General features: G+C 43.6%; 1 protein-coding gene across 3 annotated transcripts in view; it reads right to left on the bottom strand.

Annotated features, from left to right (window-relative positions):
* Window positions 1-17023, bottom strand: part of NDUFS1 (NADH:ubiquinone oxidoreductase core subunit S1) — a 1009292-nt gene that overhangs the window by 983723 nt on the left and 8546 nt on the right. For all 3 annotated transcript variants that reach the window (XM_069615565.1, XM_069615566.1, XM_069615564.1), the window contains exon 2: window positions 3199-3284. In XM_069615565.1, coding sequence (XP_069471666.1) covers window positions 3199-3280 — 82 coding nt within the window. In that variant the 5' untranslated portion in view covers window positions 3281-3284. The remainder of the gene's footprint in view (window positions 1-3198; window positions 3285-17023) is intronic.

The following is a 17023-nucleotide window of genomic DNA, read 5'->3' on the forward strand; positions in this document are numbered from 1 at the left end:
CATAGCTCTGGATGCTGAAAAAGCTTTTGAAAGAGTGGAATGGGACCATCTAAAGTGTCATGTCTCAGATTACAGTTTGCTTTTTGATTACATAGTTATATACCCTAAAACTTCTGCGTTTATTAATGGGCAAATGTCTCTTCCCCCCCCCCCACTATACACTATATAGAGGAACTGGACAAGGTTGACCCTTATCCCCTATTCTATTTATTTTAGCACTAAAACTGTTTTTCGAATCTGACAAAATGAGAACATTCAATGCATCAAGATTCCAGAATTAAATATTAAACAAGTCACACTTGCGGATGAAACTCTTCTTGTTATAAAGAAACCCTAATAGTGGCGTTAGTCCTCTTTTGGAAATGATATCAGTCTCGGGTTACAAACTTAATTTAGATAAGTCTGAAATGCTGCCTCGTAATTGCTATCTTTTAAATAAGTTTTGATTGCTACTGGAATTAAGTGGTGCCTGAACAGTATTAAATATCTAGGAATTTATATTTTGGCATCTATAAAAGAAATTATTAAGCAGAATTCTAAATTATAACTTTCTAGGATTGAAGATCTTATTACTCATGTTACCATTATATTCAACTTGGTGGAAATGCCTTAAAACTATCAAAATCATGATTGCTCTTATTTTATTGAATACCCTATATATGGCCTCTTCCTTCCCCCTTTTTTAAAACAATTGATTCCATTTTAACTAAATTTCTTTGGGGTAATAAAAAAGTAAAGAGACCTTTTAATAACAGGGGGATAAAGGGGTGACATTTCCAAACTTGAAAATGTTAATACTCAGAATTTAATCTTAAGCAAATTCAATCGTAGTTTTGGCTGGAAGTATATACCAATATACCTTCTTAGAGTTAATCAGAAAAGATATTAGCTGTGCCTATCCCCATTCAGGATACTTGTATTAAGAATAAAAATACAATATTTTAAAAATGTGTGTATTAAAATATCAGTACTAATACCTTAAGGCCTTTCTGTTTCTGCATATAAAAAAAAAATCTACAGAATGTATGTCGAAATATATATATATATGAAACAATAAACATTCAAATTAACACTAACTCATTTCTTTGGAAACCATGGTTAAGTAAAGGTGTAAAATGTGTTGCTCAATTGTTTCAAGATGGAGTACCAATCTTATTTAGTGATTCTAGGAAGATTTACCAGTTACCTTTCTGGATCAGTTTGTAAAGATTATGGATGCAGTGTGGAAAAAATAGATGTTTGGTGTAATGAGAGTTCTATGTCCCTATATTTACGTAAATTTTTTTCCAAAGCAATTTATAAACACCAAAATTACTTTTGAAAAGCTCCACTTTTTCCTATATTCTTACTTTTACTCCAACCCCCAGCAACCCATTTTAACCCCTTATCCACTATATATTTCAATGACTTTTCTTTTCGTAGTGATTTTGCCATTTAAGATTACTTCCAAAAAAGAAAAAAATAATAATCTGTCAGCAAAACAATGGGATACGGTAATGAGGATCTTTACTACCTGTGCAAGATAGATTTAAATATTTGAAAATGGACACCCTTAATGTGTATGTTCTATAGACTTATTAATGTAGAATGAACTTGTGAACAAAGATGGTCTTCTGAAAAAGACAGTGAACAACAGAGTATTCAACTCACTGAACATTTTTAATGTAAACTTACGGATAATAAAAAATGTTTGTCTTGCTCTGACTTTGAGGGTTCCTATAAACATACGTTAGTAGAATGTCAATATTTCAAATATGTCAAAGTATTCTGGAGTTATGTATGGAAGGTTATACTACTGATTTTTAAGATAACAAATACTTTAAAGGAAGTTATCATGTTATTATTAGGTAGCTAGGATTTGGATTTTACTTTTAAAATAAAAATGGCTCCCATTTTGCACTTATGATTCTTGTTGCTGTTCAAATTATTACCTCCAACTGAAGCAATTGAATGAGATTGTAAAATGTGGTGAAATTCTATTAGAAAAGTCTTCAGCTTAGTCTCCTATACTAGAAATTTGAAAAGAAATATTACATCATATGTTAACTAACATTTAAAATCAACGGTTACTGAACTAGCCATTAATAAGTGCAGAAACGTTCTCCCTTAATTGCATAAGATTTCGTATGTCCACCTTGTGTGTGCGTTTATCTTTGTTGTCGGTGTATGTTATTTGTTTTTAATGATACAGATTCATGAACTTTTATTGCCATAGCCACTTCTTGTGACTGTACTAATATTCGACACAAGAGCAAACAATCAATCTGTTTTTCTTATATACGATTCAAATGGATGGTTATATTTTTTAAGAATATCCTGTACAGTAGGACATGCTGGCTATATTACATTTAATACAAATTGTTTAAACAAAAAACAAAACAAAAACAAACATCTCTTTATAAATAAAATTATGATACTGGGTTGAGTGTGGATTAAAAAATGTGTGTAAACTGTAAAGAGTCCGATACCAGAGATACTACTCGGCTAGAACACTTGTGGAAACAGATGCGATTATGCCTTTTTAATGCAGGGCATTTGTAACATTACAAGTTATTAAAATAGACTTCATTACTGCAGTGCCATTTAAAAAAAAAGTTTCATCCTATTATTAAAAGGGTATAATGTAGCATATAATGTTTTGTATAATAAACAGTGCTCAAATGTTGAGTTGTGTCCTTTACATGGGACACCATGCTATATTAAATTCTGCATTTTCCATATTGCCTTTTTGTCTAGTGTGATTATTGCGGATACATTCTGCTCACACAACCAGAATATCTATTGGCAACTTCAAAACACCAACATCAATAACTAAATTGTAGTCCACCGAAGTCCCTGCACAGATGATTTGCCAAGGGATGAAGAGGTAAACGAGAGGACATGATGCCTCACTTTGTGTGCTGCATTTATCCAGTCAGTATTGAATGTTGCAGAGTTGACTGCAAAAGAAGGCAGGTCAAAGCTACAACATACATTATGGGTTACATAGATAAATGCAGGACAGGAAGGAAATAAGCAAACACTACCCTTGCACGACCTCACCTACAGTATTACTTTGGCCACCTTTCAGCCAAACCAAAATGTGGAGGTCCTATAACAATTACAGTTTACTCACTTGTAGGCTTCAACCTCCTCCTGCACAACTATGTCAGACTTGCCCAGAGAGATCCCACACTTTCCACACGTGCACATGCTTACCATTGTCCTTGGCAGGCAGGCATCCTTTTGAAGACTTGGCGACGCCTGTCAAAGCCTTGCGAATTGCAGGTAGTCGCAGCATGGTGCTGAAAAAAAAATATATGTCTCAAGACAGCTCAAAGTAACATGCATCTGTATTCATATGCATATCAGAAAAACAAACGTGCTGGAACGCAGGCCTCAAAGCACGCACTTGGCACTTCCTTGCCAAGTAACACTACAAGAGGGTGGAAACTGCGTACATGTGGAGAACGGGCATTCAAGCCATAAAGCGAGCGCAATGCTCCAGATCAAGATTTTGAAATTCGGGTCTTTTACTGCGCATTTATTTGGAGTAAAATGATTTTTTTTTTTTTTACAAGGTAAAAACGACTCCCATTTCTAAATTGTTGCATTTTATAGGAAGGTAAACATATGTTTTTACTTTTAAACAGAAATGTTTCATAATAAATATTTGCCCATAGCTACTCATGCACAATAAAAAGATATATTTTTACCCCTTCAGATCGGCCAATAAGAATAGTAGTTTCTTCCTGTGGCACTATGTCTACTACTGGTACAAACATATCCTTTGACCTGTTGAGTTAAAGCAGAGGGACGGGTCCCCTTATGTGTCCGTTTCCTATTTTTACTTCCCACTTTTCTTTTTGGGGAGTTTTTGCACATTTGTAAGGAGTTAAAGTGACCAATACATCCCTTATCTACAGGGCTGAGCGAGTGACATGTATGCCTCGCTAGTAGCTTGACATTTTCCACCACAATTGATGGTAATGCTTTAGCCAATACAGGAGAGTACACAGCATGCCAGTAGTGTTGTTGCGGGTTGAACTATGAGAATAGTCTATTTTTGTTTATGGGGTTATCCAAATGTGTGGTCAAAGAAGCTAGCAATGCCTAACTAGCTATCTGGATGGACTTACATACCCCACACCAACAATAACACTATAGCCTAGAGGTGCTGCAGCTGGTGAATTTGTAAGGTAGAGGTGTGTAAATGTTTTCCCTAAACTGAACTGAGCAACTGCACCTGAACTAATCCAGTACTGTTTTCCTTGTGCTTCCCCCGAGAAATAATGGGTCGAAATCATGCATGTTGCAGCAAAGATTTCTGAAAAAATGGGAAGCTGTAGAATTTACATTCGCATTCTGTAGGGAGACGCATGAAACTCTCCAATAAATGCCATGTCCCCATCAGTACACAGGAGCATTTTGTAACAGGTGTTACTGCCGGTTGTCCTCAAAGAAAAAGAAACTAGCATGCCTCTCTAAAAAAATAAAACACATATATGCCAGCAATGCCCCCGCACTTTCAAGCAGGTTCTGCCCAAACCAGAGCATGAGGTCTGTCCGCAGTCATGCTTTTTTACTTTTAAATTAATTAAACTGGTCTCAGCAATGTATGCGATCATTGCACCTATAAACAGATGTTTCTGCTGCTCGCTAGTGTTGAAACAAAGGCCTGTCCCAACAATATATGCCTGGGCACCCCAACTTGCACGCTGCTCGTGCCCAGATAAAATCCTATAGTCCTAGTCCATCTCGGTTTATAGTGATCTAATCGAAAAGAAAAAGTTTGAAAGGCAAATGGTCGGAAAGAGAAGAAAAAAAAAAAAAAAAAAAAAAAAAAAAAGTCGCATTTTTTATTACTTTTTTTTTTTTAAATGGGCGGTTCCCCTCCCCAAACCCCCTTTACATTTTTTTTTTTGTTTTACCCATTTTTTTTATTCCCGGACCCCAAAATAAATATATAATTAAAAAACGGAATTCGACTTTTTTTTTCAACATTTTGACATTTTTGTCTTCGAACTTTTATTTTCGATATTTTGACTGCACACCGTCCATCTCAGTATATGCCCATGCTTCCCAATTTTGCGCCTGTCGCTCAGTACCCACAAACTGCACCTTTGCCCATGACACACTTGCATACATATATGACATGTGCACACCCATACAAACACATTCACATACGTGCAAATACATTCAAGCAAACATTTTTTTCCCCCTTGTTCTGAGCCAAAAAGCCAGGAATTATTCATTATTTCACAACCATCATTGGACTACCTGAGATATCCTTAAACTGTCCTACACGTCTTAATAAATTGAAGACTTAGACAACCCCAGAAGAGTCTTTGTGATTAAACCATCTGCTTGTAGTCAACATTTGACAAAAGGTATACATCATGTATACAACATTTTCACATCAAACAATCACTTGTTACAATTAAGGAGAGCTGAGAATTTTTAGAGAAATGTTCAGATATCTTAAAACAGATCTAAAAATTACACACCAGAGAAAGCCCAATCTTTTAGATTTTCACATATCAAGATTACAACAATGGGGTGCTGTGGTGCAGCGATCGCAAGAGGTTGTGGACCTCACACGCTCCACGGAGGCCGTTGATATCCTGCAAAAAAGATCCTGTGAACACTCAGTCCTAAAAACAGCAACATATTCGCTCCATACCTATCAGAGAGACCCAACAGAGCGGAAAGGTTGGCAATGGCAAGTGGGAGAGGCAAAGAACGACCGGACCCCGAGGACGAGAAGCAGGACTGCATCACTATTACCAGCAGCACAGGCTCATCAGGCGAAGAGGTGATCCGGCACCCGAGAACTGCAGGGGTGTAGCCGGCGCGGGAGAAGATAAGAGATCCCGGTCGGAACAGCGAGCAACAGCTATCTCACCTCCAGGGCAGGAACCACTTGCAAAACTCTGCACAGACACAGAAATTGGAAGCTTCACACGTTGGGAAGCGACTGAAAGGCCCCCATGTAATCAATGACTACGGCAGGTGACACTATCCAGAATAGAAGACAATTAGGTGCACAGGTAGCATGGAATAACTTGGGTGAATAACCGTATCTCAGCAGCATGAAGATAATCAGTGAATAGGAGGGGTGGAACACGATAAAGACAATGCCACGTGTCCAACCACCTAACCATGCATGACCTACACATTTTACAGTAAACGGAGAGTGGAGTGCTCATTCACTGGTCACACAGATTTAATATTAACTGAGCAGTATCAGAGGGGAAATACGTTATAAATACGTAAACCAAAAGATCGAATTACAAAATTAAGAACACCACTTGTTTGCATTTTGTAATTCAAAACCTTTATTTTCTTCCGCGCAACACATAATGTATGCGGGGGACACCCCCACAGACCATAATACCGAACTAGAGGAGAGGGGGACACCCCCGCTCCCCTCATTTTGTATTTTGGTAGTATGTATTTTCTACTAGACTGAAAGCACACTATTTGTGCAGTCTATTTTTTTAAACAATTTTTATTGATTTATTACAACAAACACCAACCACCAAACTTGCAGTGCATATAATAACATTCATATGTACATCCTATTGTCTACGTCCACTGCTTCACCCATTCCCTCCCACCCTTCCGAGCCTACTCTCCCTCATGTTCTACTTCTATGTCTTGCGGTGGGGATTCCTTTACGATGTTTCCTGTTGGTTTCCAGTCACTTGACCCATCTTGTGCGGGCCCAAACAGTTCAGCAATTAGTTGTTTCCAGGCCAACAAGGTTTCCGCCTCCTCCTCTCCCCCAACACTGCTTGCTTCCTGCCATACTACAGTCTCAGCCTCCTCCCATTTCTGTAGGTCTTTCCACCATACTTCTATTCTTGGTCTATGGCATGCCTTCCACCCCACAGCGATTCTTCTCTTTGCAAGTACATATGCCAGGTCTTTCAGTTTACTCACATGTTTAAGTTTACGCGGTCTAGGAAACCCACCTATCAAGCAAGCCCACACTGTATCCACCACTATTTTAATCCCTTTTTCTTCCAGCCTATGTGCTATTTCTCCCCAAAATCTCTCTATTACTGGACATGACCAGAACATGTGTAACATTCCAGAGTTTTCCTTGTCACATTTGGGGCACGATTGTCATCCTGCATTTTTAAATTTGGCTATCCTCTGGGGTGTCATATACGCCCTGTGGGTTACATATAGTTGCATCTGGTGTAATCTTTTGTTTCTTGACACTTTCTTGTGGTACCCTTGGGCTCGTTCCCACATCCCATCACCCATTGGGGCACCTACTTCCTCTTCCCAATCCTGTCTCAGTTGTGCCACTTCCTTCCCCACTTTAGACATCATCAACTCATATATTCTAGATATCTCATGTCCACCTTCTGCTATGTCATACATTGTATATATGGTGGCGTCCGGTTCATCTTCTAACACTAATTCGGACCATGTCTCTCTAATGCACCGCACCACGCTATGGTATGTGATATACTGCCCCATGTGTAACGCAGTTTCCTCCACAAGCCCCTCAAAATCCTTTATACTCCCCTCTTGCCACATATCGCCCATTGGTGCTATCCCCACCGGTTCCCAGTGTTTCCTGATCATCAGTCTTAGGTGCGCTTCTTTTCCCGTCAGCGCGACTAATGGCACTTGCAGGGAACAGAGGGATGGTTTCTCCATTACCTGACAGGCTCTACGCCATATCTCCCACCCAAGTATCATCATTTTTGGACGTTCTTCCATATCCGCTCTGGGCAACCACATAATTTCTTTTAGGAAGAATGGAGCACAGTCCAATCCGAACAGCCTGGATTCTGAGGTTTGTTCTTCAGAGAGCCATTTAGCTACATATTGCAGCGGACTTCCCATTTAGTAAATTTCGTAGTTTGGCAGTTTTATACCCCCTTTCTCATATGGGTTTTGTAGCTTCCAAAGGGCCACCCTGTTCCTTGTCCCATGCTGGAGGAATTCCCTGCATATGCTATTCATCCTGGCGAAAAATCGCCTAGATATCAAATATGGGATATTCGCAAAATAGTGCAATAGTCTTGGCAGGACCACCATTTTAAGCATTGCCCCTCTACCCATCATCGCTAAGGGGAGCTTCACCCAGAACTTCATACTATTTTCAATGTTCTTAATAGCTCTCTGTGTTGTATCGATGCTCTGCTTTCACCGTGTGATATAGGTCTATCCCAAGATATCGGAACGTGCTGACCCCCCCATGGTATTTGCAAAACTGGTACCTGCTGTAATGGGATTCCTTTATATCGACCCAGTGGAAATAAACACAATTTTTTGGGTTCACAGCTATTCCTGAAAGCCTTGCAAATCGCTCCATCACTTCCAGGACATACTGGAGGTTTTCTTCCGGGTACCGTAGGTACAACAACATATCTGCGTACAAAGAAATTAAATGCGGTTCCCCTTTTATGGTGATGCCTATTATATCATATTGCTGCCTTCGGTATATCGCCAGTGGCTCCAGGGCCAAAATGTACAACATAGGGGACCACGGGCAACCTTGCCTAGTGCCTCTACTGAGTTGCCACCTCTCTGATATTACCGCTCCCGTTTTAACCCCAGCTAGCGGCACGCTATATAATAATTTGGCCCATTTGAGATATCCAGGTCCTATTCCATAGTTAGTAAGGGCCGCAATCAGCCATGGCCACTTGACAGAGTCAACGGCCTTTAGTGAGTCCAGTGATACTATTGCCATTTCACTCGCATCCCTGTTTGCGCTTTCAATGACTCCATGGAGTCGTCTGAGATTGTTGGTTATGTTCCTATTTGGGACATAGCCAGTCTGTTCGGGGTGTATTAATTTATCAATGACCCTTCTCATTCTGTTTGCCAGGACTGCCGTTAGTATTTTACTGTCCTGATTCAACATTGACAGGGGTCTATATGAGCTACAATCATAGCAAGGCTTATTTGGTTTGGGAAGGGGTATTATAAATCGCCTCTCTTAGGGACTCTGGTAGTCTTCCCACTTCGTATGCCTCGTTTAGCATTTCTAAAAGCGGGAGAGGGGTGGCACCTCATTCTTGTACATTTTTATAAAATTCATTGGGGAGTCCGTCGGCCCCTGGGGTCTTGCTCGTGGGTAGTTGTGTCACTACCTCTTCCAGTTCCTCTACAGTGATTGGAGCATCCAGCTCCTCTCGTTCTTCTGCGCTAATCTGCGGCAATCCAATGTCCTCCAGTGTTTCTCCCATTTCCCTGTAATCACTTTCCACTTCATCTCCATACAGGAGTCCATAATAGTCTGCAAATTCCTGATTTACTCCTTCTTGGGTATCAACTATGCACCCATCGTCCCTCGTCATCGTTCTGATCGTGGGTCTAGGGGTCTCGTTCTTGTATAGCCACGCCAGGGTTGTTCCAGGTTTGTCCCCTCCAGCATGCTGTCTCTCTATGTACTTTTTATAGTAAAGATTGCACAATCTCTCCCACTGTCCCGCGCATTTCTGTTGCAGCTTGAGATTTGCTTCTTTGTCTTCCTTGGTATTACCTCCCCTTCTCAACGCTATTTCTAGCTCCATTTCCACTGCTTGTAGTTCGACTAGAATCCCTCCTTGTAGTCCCTTGGACTTCAAAGTGGCAGTGAGGGGGATAGCCATAGCGAAGGCCTCCCAGGGCGTACCTGCTGTCTCAACACTGCCTCTGTTAATCTCAAAATAGCTTATTTCCTCTCTCATGTCCTCTCTAAAAATAGTATCTTTCAACGCCTCTGCTCTGAGACACCATGACGGTATCTTTCCTCTCGGGGGTCGGTATTGCCATATCAGTATCAGCGGCGAGTGGTCTGAAAGGACCCTTGCTTTATATTCTGTCTGCGCTACTTCTGTCATGAGTTCCTCTGTAACGAACACGTAGTCTAACCTGGTGTGCACATTTTTGGAGCTGAATAGTGTGAATATTGTCTGTCCTGCCGATGGTGCGACCCAAAATCCGTCAACAACGACTGCAGTGTCTTAGCGGCTGGGGTGGGCCTGTCTATTTTGCCATCTGATCTGTCTATTTTCGGGTTTAGTACGCAGTTGAAGTCTCCTCCCCAAATCACCGGCCCCCTAAGCACATGCTGAGTTTATTATATAGGGTCCTAAAGTATGCAGCTGTGTCCTGATTCGGGGCATGTGTGTATATAATGCATATCTCTTCGTTTTCCACCAGCCCTCTTACTATAGCCATCCTCCCATCTGCTTCAACTGTGGAATGTAACAGCTGAAACGGGACATGCGGTGCGATCCAGGTAATCACCCCCCTGGCATAGGCCGAATATGTTGCACCTACAACGGTCCCCCTCCATTTCTTCCGGACCACCTCCAACTTCTCTTGTGTGAGGTGAGTTTCTTGTATCAAGGCTAGGTCTATCTTCTGCCTACGCAGATACATCATTACCCTATTCCTTTTTAAATAACTATTGAGCCCTTTAACATTCCAAGTAACTACTCTAAGGTCTCCCATGACACATTAGGATCCCGCTCCTCCCTCCGGAACGCATGTAGGCATTCCCCAACTTTGTCCTCCTCATTACATACAGGCTCGTTCCCCAACATAAACTTCCCTTAACTATAAACACTTCAACTTAACCAACCGCCCTCGCTCCCTCCCTTCTACCTTCCCAACCCCAACACTCCTCCCTCCCCACCGACTCCCCTTCTCCAACATACCCCCCCTTCCCTAACTTACGCCTCCCCAACTGTTGCCCAGCTCCATCCCTGGAACTCAGGCACCCCCGCATCTAGCCCTTTTCCAGCAATTGCCGTACTCACGGCTCAGCAGGGAGATTTCGCCCTAGTGGCGGCACTACTTTTCTAACTCCTGGGGGTAGGTTATCTCCATCCCGTAACTCCTATTTTGTTCATCAATCTAAACACGCTTAACGCTGCCCATTTTGCTTTTTACAATTTATATTCCAGTCCAACGTATTCAAATGTCCTGTGTTACAGTTTCCCCTCACCATCTTTCCTAGCCGCCCCACAATTATCTGTCCTGCAGTCTCTGCCCCCCGATGCCCGTTCCCACCTCTTATCCTGCGTGGTTTGTTAATTAATTACTTATCGTGATCCCCGCGGCCTTGCTCCTCATCTCCTTCCGGACAGCGATGTGCATCCAACCATTTCGCCACGTCCTCCAGGTTATCAAAAAAAGTGTGCTTTGCCTTTGTGCAAAATGTTGAGCTTTGCGGGATACAAGAGCATGTATTTGAATCCGGCTGTGCGCAGTCTCCTCTTGATCGCCACAGCTATAGGGCTGTCTCTGCACCAGCATGGTATAATCGGGGTATGCAGCGATGGTCGCAGATGCCCTTGTTATCGTCCCTCCTTTCCGAAAGAATTCCAAGATCTTCTCTGTCCCTATAGTTCAGGATCTTCACTATAATTGCACGAGGAGGGGTGCCAGGTTACGGTTTCCTCATCAGGGCCTTGTATGTGCGTTCAATTGCGAACCCTTGGCAGAGCTTGCGGGCTCCTATTTCTTGTATAATCATGTTCTCCACATAGTTCGTGAGGTCTTGGCCTTCCTCTCCTTCCGGCAGGCCAACCACGCGTATGTTATTGCGTCTAGCTCTTCCCTCGGCCTCCTCCGCTCGGTTTTCCAATTTGGCCACATGTTGCTTCAGTGTGTGTACTTCTTTGGCATTATTCGTACTGGTGTCCGTATTCGTTTTCACCGCGCTCTCTAGGCCGCTCGTCCTTTCCGCAAGCGCCCTCACATCTTGCCTCAGCAGATTGACCTCTATCCCCACTGCATCGATTTTGGTTCCTAGTGCGGTTCTTAGGTCTGCCAGCACTATTCCCCACAAGGTTTTCAGTTCTGTTATGGCCGTTAGGATCAAATGGTCCTCTCTCGGTGAGGCTGCATCTACGGGTGAGACCGCTGTACCTTGTGCTGGGGGTTTGCTGCGACTTGGCAAAAATGTCCATTGTGGGCTGCTTGCCTCCTTTTGCAGATATCTTCCACCCTGTCGTTACCCAGAATCCGTTTCTCCAGCAACGTGCAGGACTTTGCCCCTCCTCAGCTTCTTGTCTGTGGTTGCAGGCCATCTGTGGCGCTGCCCGCTTTATATTTGCTTGCGCAGTGTTCCTGTCCTCCGTATGGGGATTTGCAGCTCTTGCCTCCTTAGGGTCTTATTTATGGGATCAGTGTGTGCTCTAGCGCAGCCCTTTTATAGTGGCGCGATCTTCCTCTGGCCCTCATGAGGCAGTTTTTGTGCACACCACGTACGCCATATGTCACCCTGTATAATGCAGTGTTCCTTCTTCAGATCCTACTCCCTCAAGCAATGCGGCATCATACCATCCGTGTTTCAATCCAGTGCTCGTTTGTTGCAGGTGTATGTTCATCACCCCTGTGGTGGAGGTGCAGTCCAATCCCATATGGTGACTTTGCTGCTGTTGCCGCTCATAAGTCTGGTCAGTGTGCTGCAGGCAGGGCCTCATATGTCATGCAGCACCCACCCAAACCGTGTGGCAGTCCTTACTTCCTCCTCCAGGGGCGTGCTTTTCGGTTTGGTCTGCCTGCTGGATCTCCCCTGTACTTGTTTATGGGGGGTGTGCCTATGTATTTGGCCCTCTATAAAACAGATGGTCAGCATGTGCTTCCACAATGTTGCGCCCGCCTCCTGCCGCACACTTAACTCGGCGCCCCAGGGCCGTGCATCCACATTTATCCCGGTGCTTTCCAATGCACCGTTAACTTCTGTGACGGGTGTGCTGTTGTGCTCAGGAGGAAGAGCGTTGTCCTCTGCAGCAATGTAGCGTTGGTGCATCAGCATACTGCCATCTCTGCTACTTTGTTACTGGCGGCACTGCGCGACGCCCGTTAGCCCCCTGCACAGCGGTACATGTTCTTTTTCATTTCGTTATCAGGCGGTTCGCCGAGACCGTCATTTCACTTCCCCTGCAGCCTAATCGCAGGCTCGCAGATCAGCTACCCGCGCTGTTCTGCTTTATGCTGTCTGAGTACTTCCCAGCTGATCCCTCCATCGTCGCGCTTGGACCAACAAAGATTCACAGCTCCAGCTGCACTGCTATGCGTCTCCGTGCCCCTTCAAGGGTGCGCGTGCTCTCTGTCACTTTTCCAGGGGGGTCCGCCGCAATGCTCGTTCCGATAGTGTGCTTACTTTTATGAAGTGGCCTGCACCTCAGCTGGGGGCGTTTCTAGTTTCCTGTCGTTATTAGAGTGCCAGCTCTCCTTGGTGCTTCGCTCTCTATCCAGAACAAAGGTTATTCCTGGAGGCTCCTTTGTTCTGAGCCGGCTGCCATTTTGAGTGCCGTCCAGCAGCTGCTGTCGGGAACTTCAACATTCCATAACTTTTGTTACAGTTGCACGACCTTCTCTCTGTGGCATTTGCTGGAATCAGCTACTATTCCGGGTTGCATTCATCTAATTTCAGCAGTAGTTTTCAGGTTTTAAGGGCATGCGTGTCGTCGGATATGTAGTCGGATGCAGGAGCTCAGGAAAAGAGCAGCCCATTACATGGCTGCCAAGCCACGCCCCCCGTGCATTCAGTCTTCATTATTTTTGTCCAATCCCATCAGAGGAGAGTGATTGCTTCAGTGTGCAATGGTCCCGCAAGCTAAAAAAGAATACAGATCAAAAATCACATGAACTGCATTGACAGAGCCGGAAACCTAAACTCCCCACGCAAGAGAACGATGGTCGGCAAAAGAACGAAGTTTACGTGGGACCAAAAGATGACAACTAAACAGACCCCGGAGCTACAGGACAAAATCTCAGATGGGGCATCCATGTCGGAAGGTGCAACTATGGAGAATCTCATCGCGGCAATACAAGACTCCAGGAAAGCATTGGAGAGCAAAATTCAAGAGGTATGGATAGATGTATTGCTGGTACGGGCTGACCTAAAAAAAAGTATCAGAAACAGAACAAAGGGTCCACGACTTAGAGGATGTAGTGGAGGTGTTAAAAAACCAAGTGAAAGGCTTGGTGGGGGGTGACCAGATCCCTTGAAGACAGAGCAGAGGATGCTGAAGGCCGTTCTAGATGGTGCAACATTCGACTGGTGGGGGTACCGGAACTAGAAGCGGAAAATAGCACTGAACAGTTTGTCGAATAGTTGATACTGGACAACTTACGTCCTCGAGGCTTATCCAAATTATTTACAGTGGAGAGTTGCAGGGACGACCACCACCGGGTCCCCCCCTCCCCCCCAGACCCCCACACCCCACGAGCGATTGTGGAAAACTTGCTAAATTCTCGGGACAGACCTGTGATCCTACAAGAGGCAAGGAGAACAGGCAGCATTTTGAAGGGATCCGCGAAGACACCGATATTCCCGGACTTCACACAGGAGGTACAGAAACAAAGATGATCATTCGATGCCGTGAAGCGGATGTTACGGGAACACAACCTACAATACATGATGTTCTTTCCGGCGAACAATAAGGTGCTAGCAGAAGGGACATCATTTTTTATTTCGGCAAAAGAGGCGTGGGCCTGGGTGGAATCCAGGAACAGAGGTGAAAATGGCTTTGGAGACCACCAGGAAAACCCTGAATCCTTGGGACGGCAGGAACACTTGAGGAAATAACGGAAGTAACAGCGATAGAGAAAAGGGAGATGCAAGTTGATAGCCACTGACACATAACTGGCATAAACAATTCAAAGTCGAATGAGAAGGACCGAGGAAAACCGAATGGTCAGAACGGCCACTCCTTGGACCACAGTCCCACAGACCGTACAAGTCTTTGCTGATGGGTCGGTTGGTACGGATGGTCCTGCTATCACACTCAAAAGAATCCAGCAGCACACCAGGGCTGCAGTTAAAGGAGAAAGGTTCATTTTACGTAAATGATTGAAGGGAGTTATTAAGCAAAGGGAGGGCAGATAGAATTGGGGAAGAGGGAACTCTAGCAAACACTGCACTTATTTACAAAGAACACAATCTGCCGTAACCACCTCTCAAACCCTTCACCTCAGAACGTCTGCTTAGGCCATTTTTGTTAGATTGCACCCAAAACGAATGAACTTTTTGGGAACAATCATGTTGTGCTGAAAATCACACAAGTGTAGTGTTGCCAGCGTCTAATGGTGCTCCCGAACATACCAGCACTGATCAGATGATCAGATCCTATCTATTAAGAACCTATGGACAACCTACCAATCGTTACCGCAAACATATTTGCAGTTGTTTAAATAGTTAAAAAAATGGCTAAATATCAAATTTTCCAACGTGCCCCTGCTCCCATGCGCACTTGTCTGAATCACTCTGAAAACTACATTTTTTATATCAGCATATATTACATATACCCGTCCTTGTTAAGGATTTTAAAGAACTTATTCAGACTTCAGCTTCCATGAACTGTTCACAAACTAAACGCTTAGGTTTCAGATTTCAAATTATTTCTCGAGGTTTTGGCATGCCAGCGCATGTGTGTTATTTCACCTACAGAAACCGCTGCAGAAAAGTAAAATGCATCACTGGCGAGGAGAGGGCTTTTAGGAGAGTAGACGAACTTGCGGTCTAGGAGATTGATAACAACTGCAAGAATTTTTTTTTCAAACTGTTCAACTTTAAGGTGCAGTAAATGAACCCTGATAAAGCCAGCGTCACTTTACATAAAACAGATGGAAAAGAGAAAAGTGCAAGTTTCAGTTCTCCCGGCTGAACGAATGTTTATCAGTGCTGCCCAAAACATTAATAAACCTATTTTTACTGAAGTGTCTTTCTTACCATATTCTTGGCAGTATTGTACGATCGGACCGAAAACAAAAAGGTCAGACCGTACAAAAAGACCGAAAAATGCTACCACCAAAGCTTCGAACACCAAAAGTTTGAACCTTTGGTGGTAGCATTGTAGGCAAGTATATCCATTTTGAAAAAAAGACTGCAGGGGTGTCCCCCGCAACACTCCGCTCACTGTACTGTGTGGTATAGTGAGCGGGGTGTTGCGGGGGACACCCCTGCAGCACACCTAAAAAAAAAAAAATTTAAAAAAAAATACATTTTAAAAAAAAGGGACCCTCCGGCGTTGGTTCCCGATCACGGAAGTGAAAGGGAACTGGCGCTGCAGGGATACAGCATGAAGAGAAGGTAAGTAGGGTTTGTTTATATTGGAGCTGTGAGTGTGGGGTATGTCGTACGTGGGTTTGCATGGGAAATGTACGAACCTTTTGTGCTTCGTACATTTCACATGCAAACATTTTGGCTGTGGTCAAATCACCCGTGGTCGGATCACGTAGATCCATTCTTGGCACTCTAAATTAACTCATTCATGCATTCCTTTGCATCAATGCTCTGTTCCTAAAAGGTTTTCCCCCTTATTTTTCATTTGTGTGCCAAAAATTCTCTGCACCCTGCTGCCCGCAGCCAACACAGCGCGCAGACACGGGATATGCGCCGAACAAGCCGCGCCGATTGTGCCAATAAGCTCTGTGATCCGTGCTAGCCAATGGAGAAGGACATTTCGGCACGGACGTTCCTCTGCAGGAGCCAGTTTGGCACGGCCTGTTGGGCGCAATATTAACATTGTATTTTAACATTGCACTTTTAATAAAATAAAACAATAAATGTACAATTAGGGCCGTTGTGAATCCTGGCCTGCGTGTCTGGACAGTTGACTACAAGGCCATAGAGATCTTATCGATTTTATCTGCACCAGTTACTCATATTAAGCGTTAAGAGTGTTCTTAATGCCCCACGTTAATATAAGTAATTGGTGCATTTGAAAATTATAAGATCTCGATAGCCCAGTGGTTAGCCTTTCGGTCTGTGTACTGCTGTGTCAAAACTTGCGGGCGCCAAAAGATGCCAGCGCTGTACTGGCTGCGACTAAAAGGCCACACCAAAATCAGCCTGCGCCGAACTGGCCGCACCAAAAAACGGGGTGTACTGATGCACTTTTCTGGCACAATGCTGCCGCAAAGTTTGCCATTTAACACTAGCGAATGTGTACTGCAGCATATACCATGTAAATGTTAAAGGACATTTGTACTGTGCACTATCACCACCGGAGTGGTCCCCCGGCAGCTCTGAAAGAGGGGGAAAAGGGAGGAAGCTGGAAAAAAGTTT

The sequence above is a fragment of the Ambystoma mexicanum genome, chromosome 9, assembly GCF_040938575.1.
Source record: "Ambystoma mexicanum isolate Mex_15411 chromosome 9, UKY_AmexF1_1, whole genome shotgun sequence".
Taxonomy (NCBI): Eukaryota; Metazoa; Chordata; class Amphibia; order Caudata; family Ambystomatidae; genus Ambystoma; species Ambystoma mexicanum.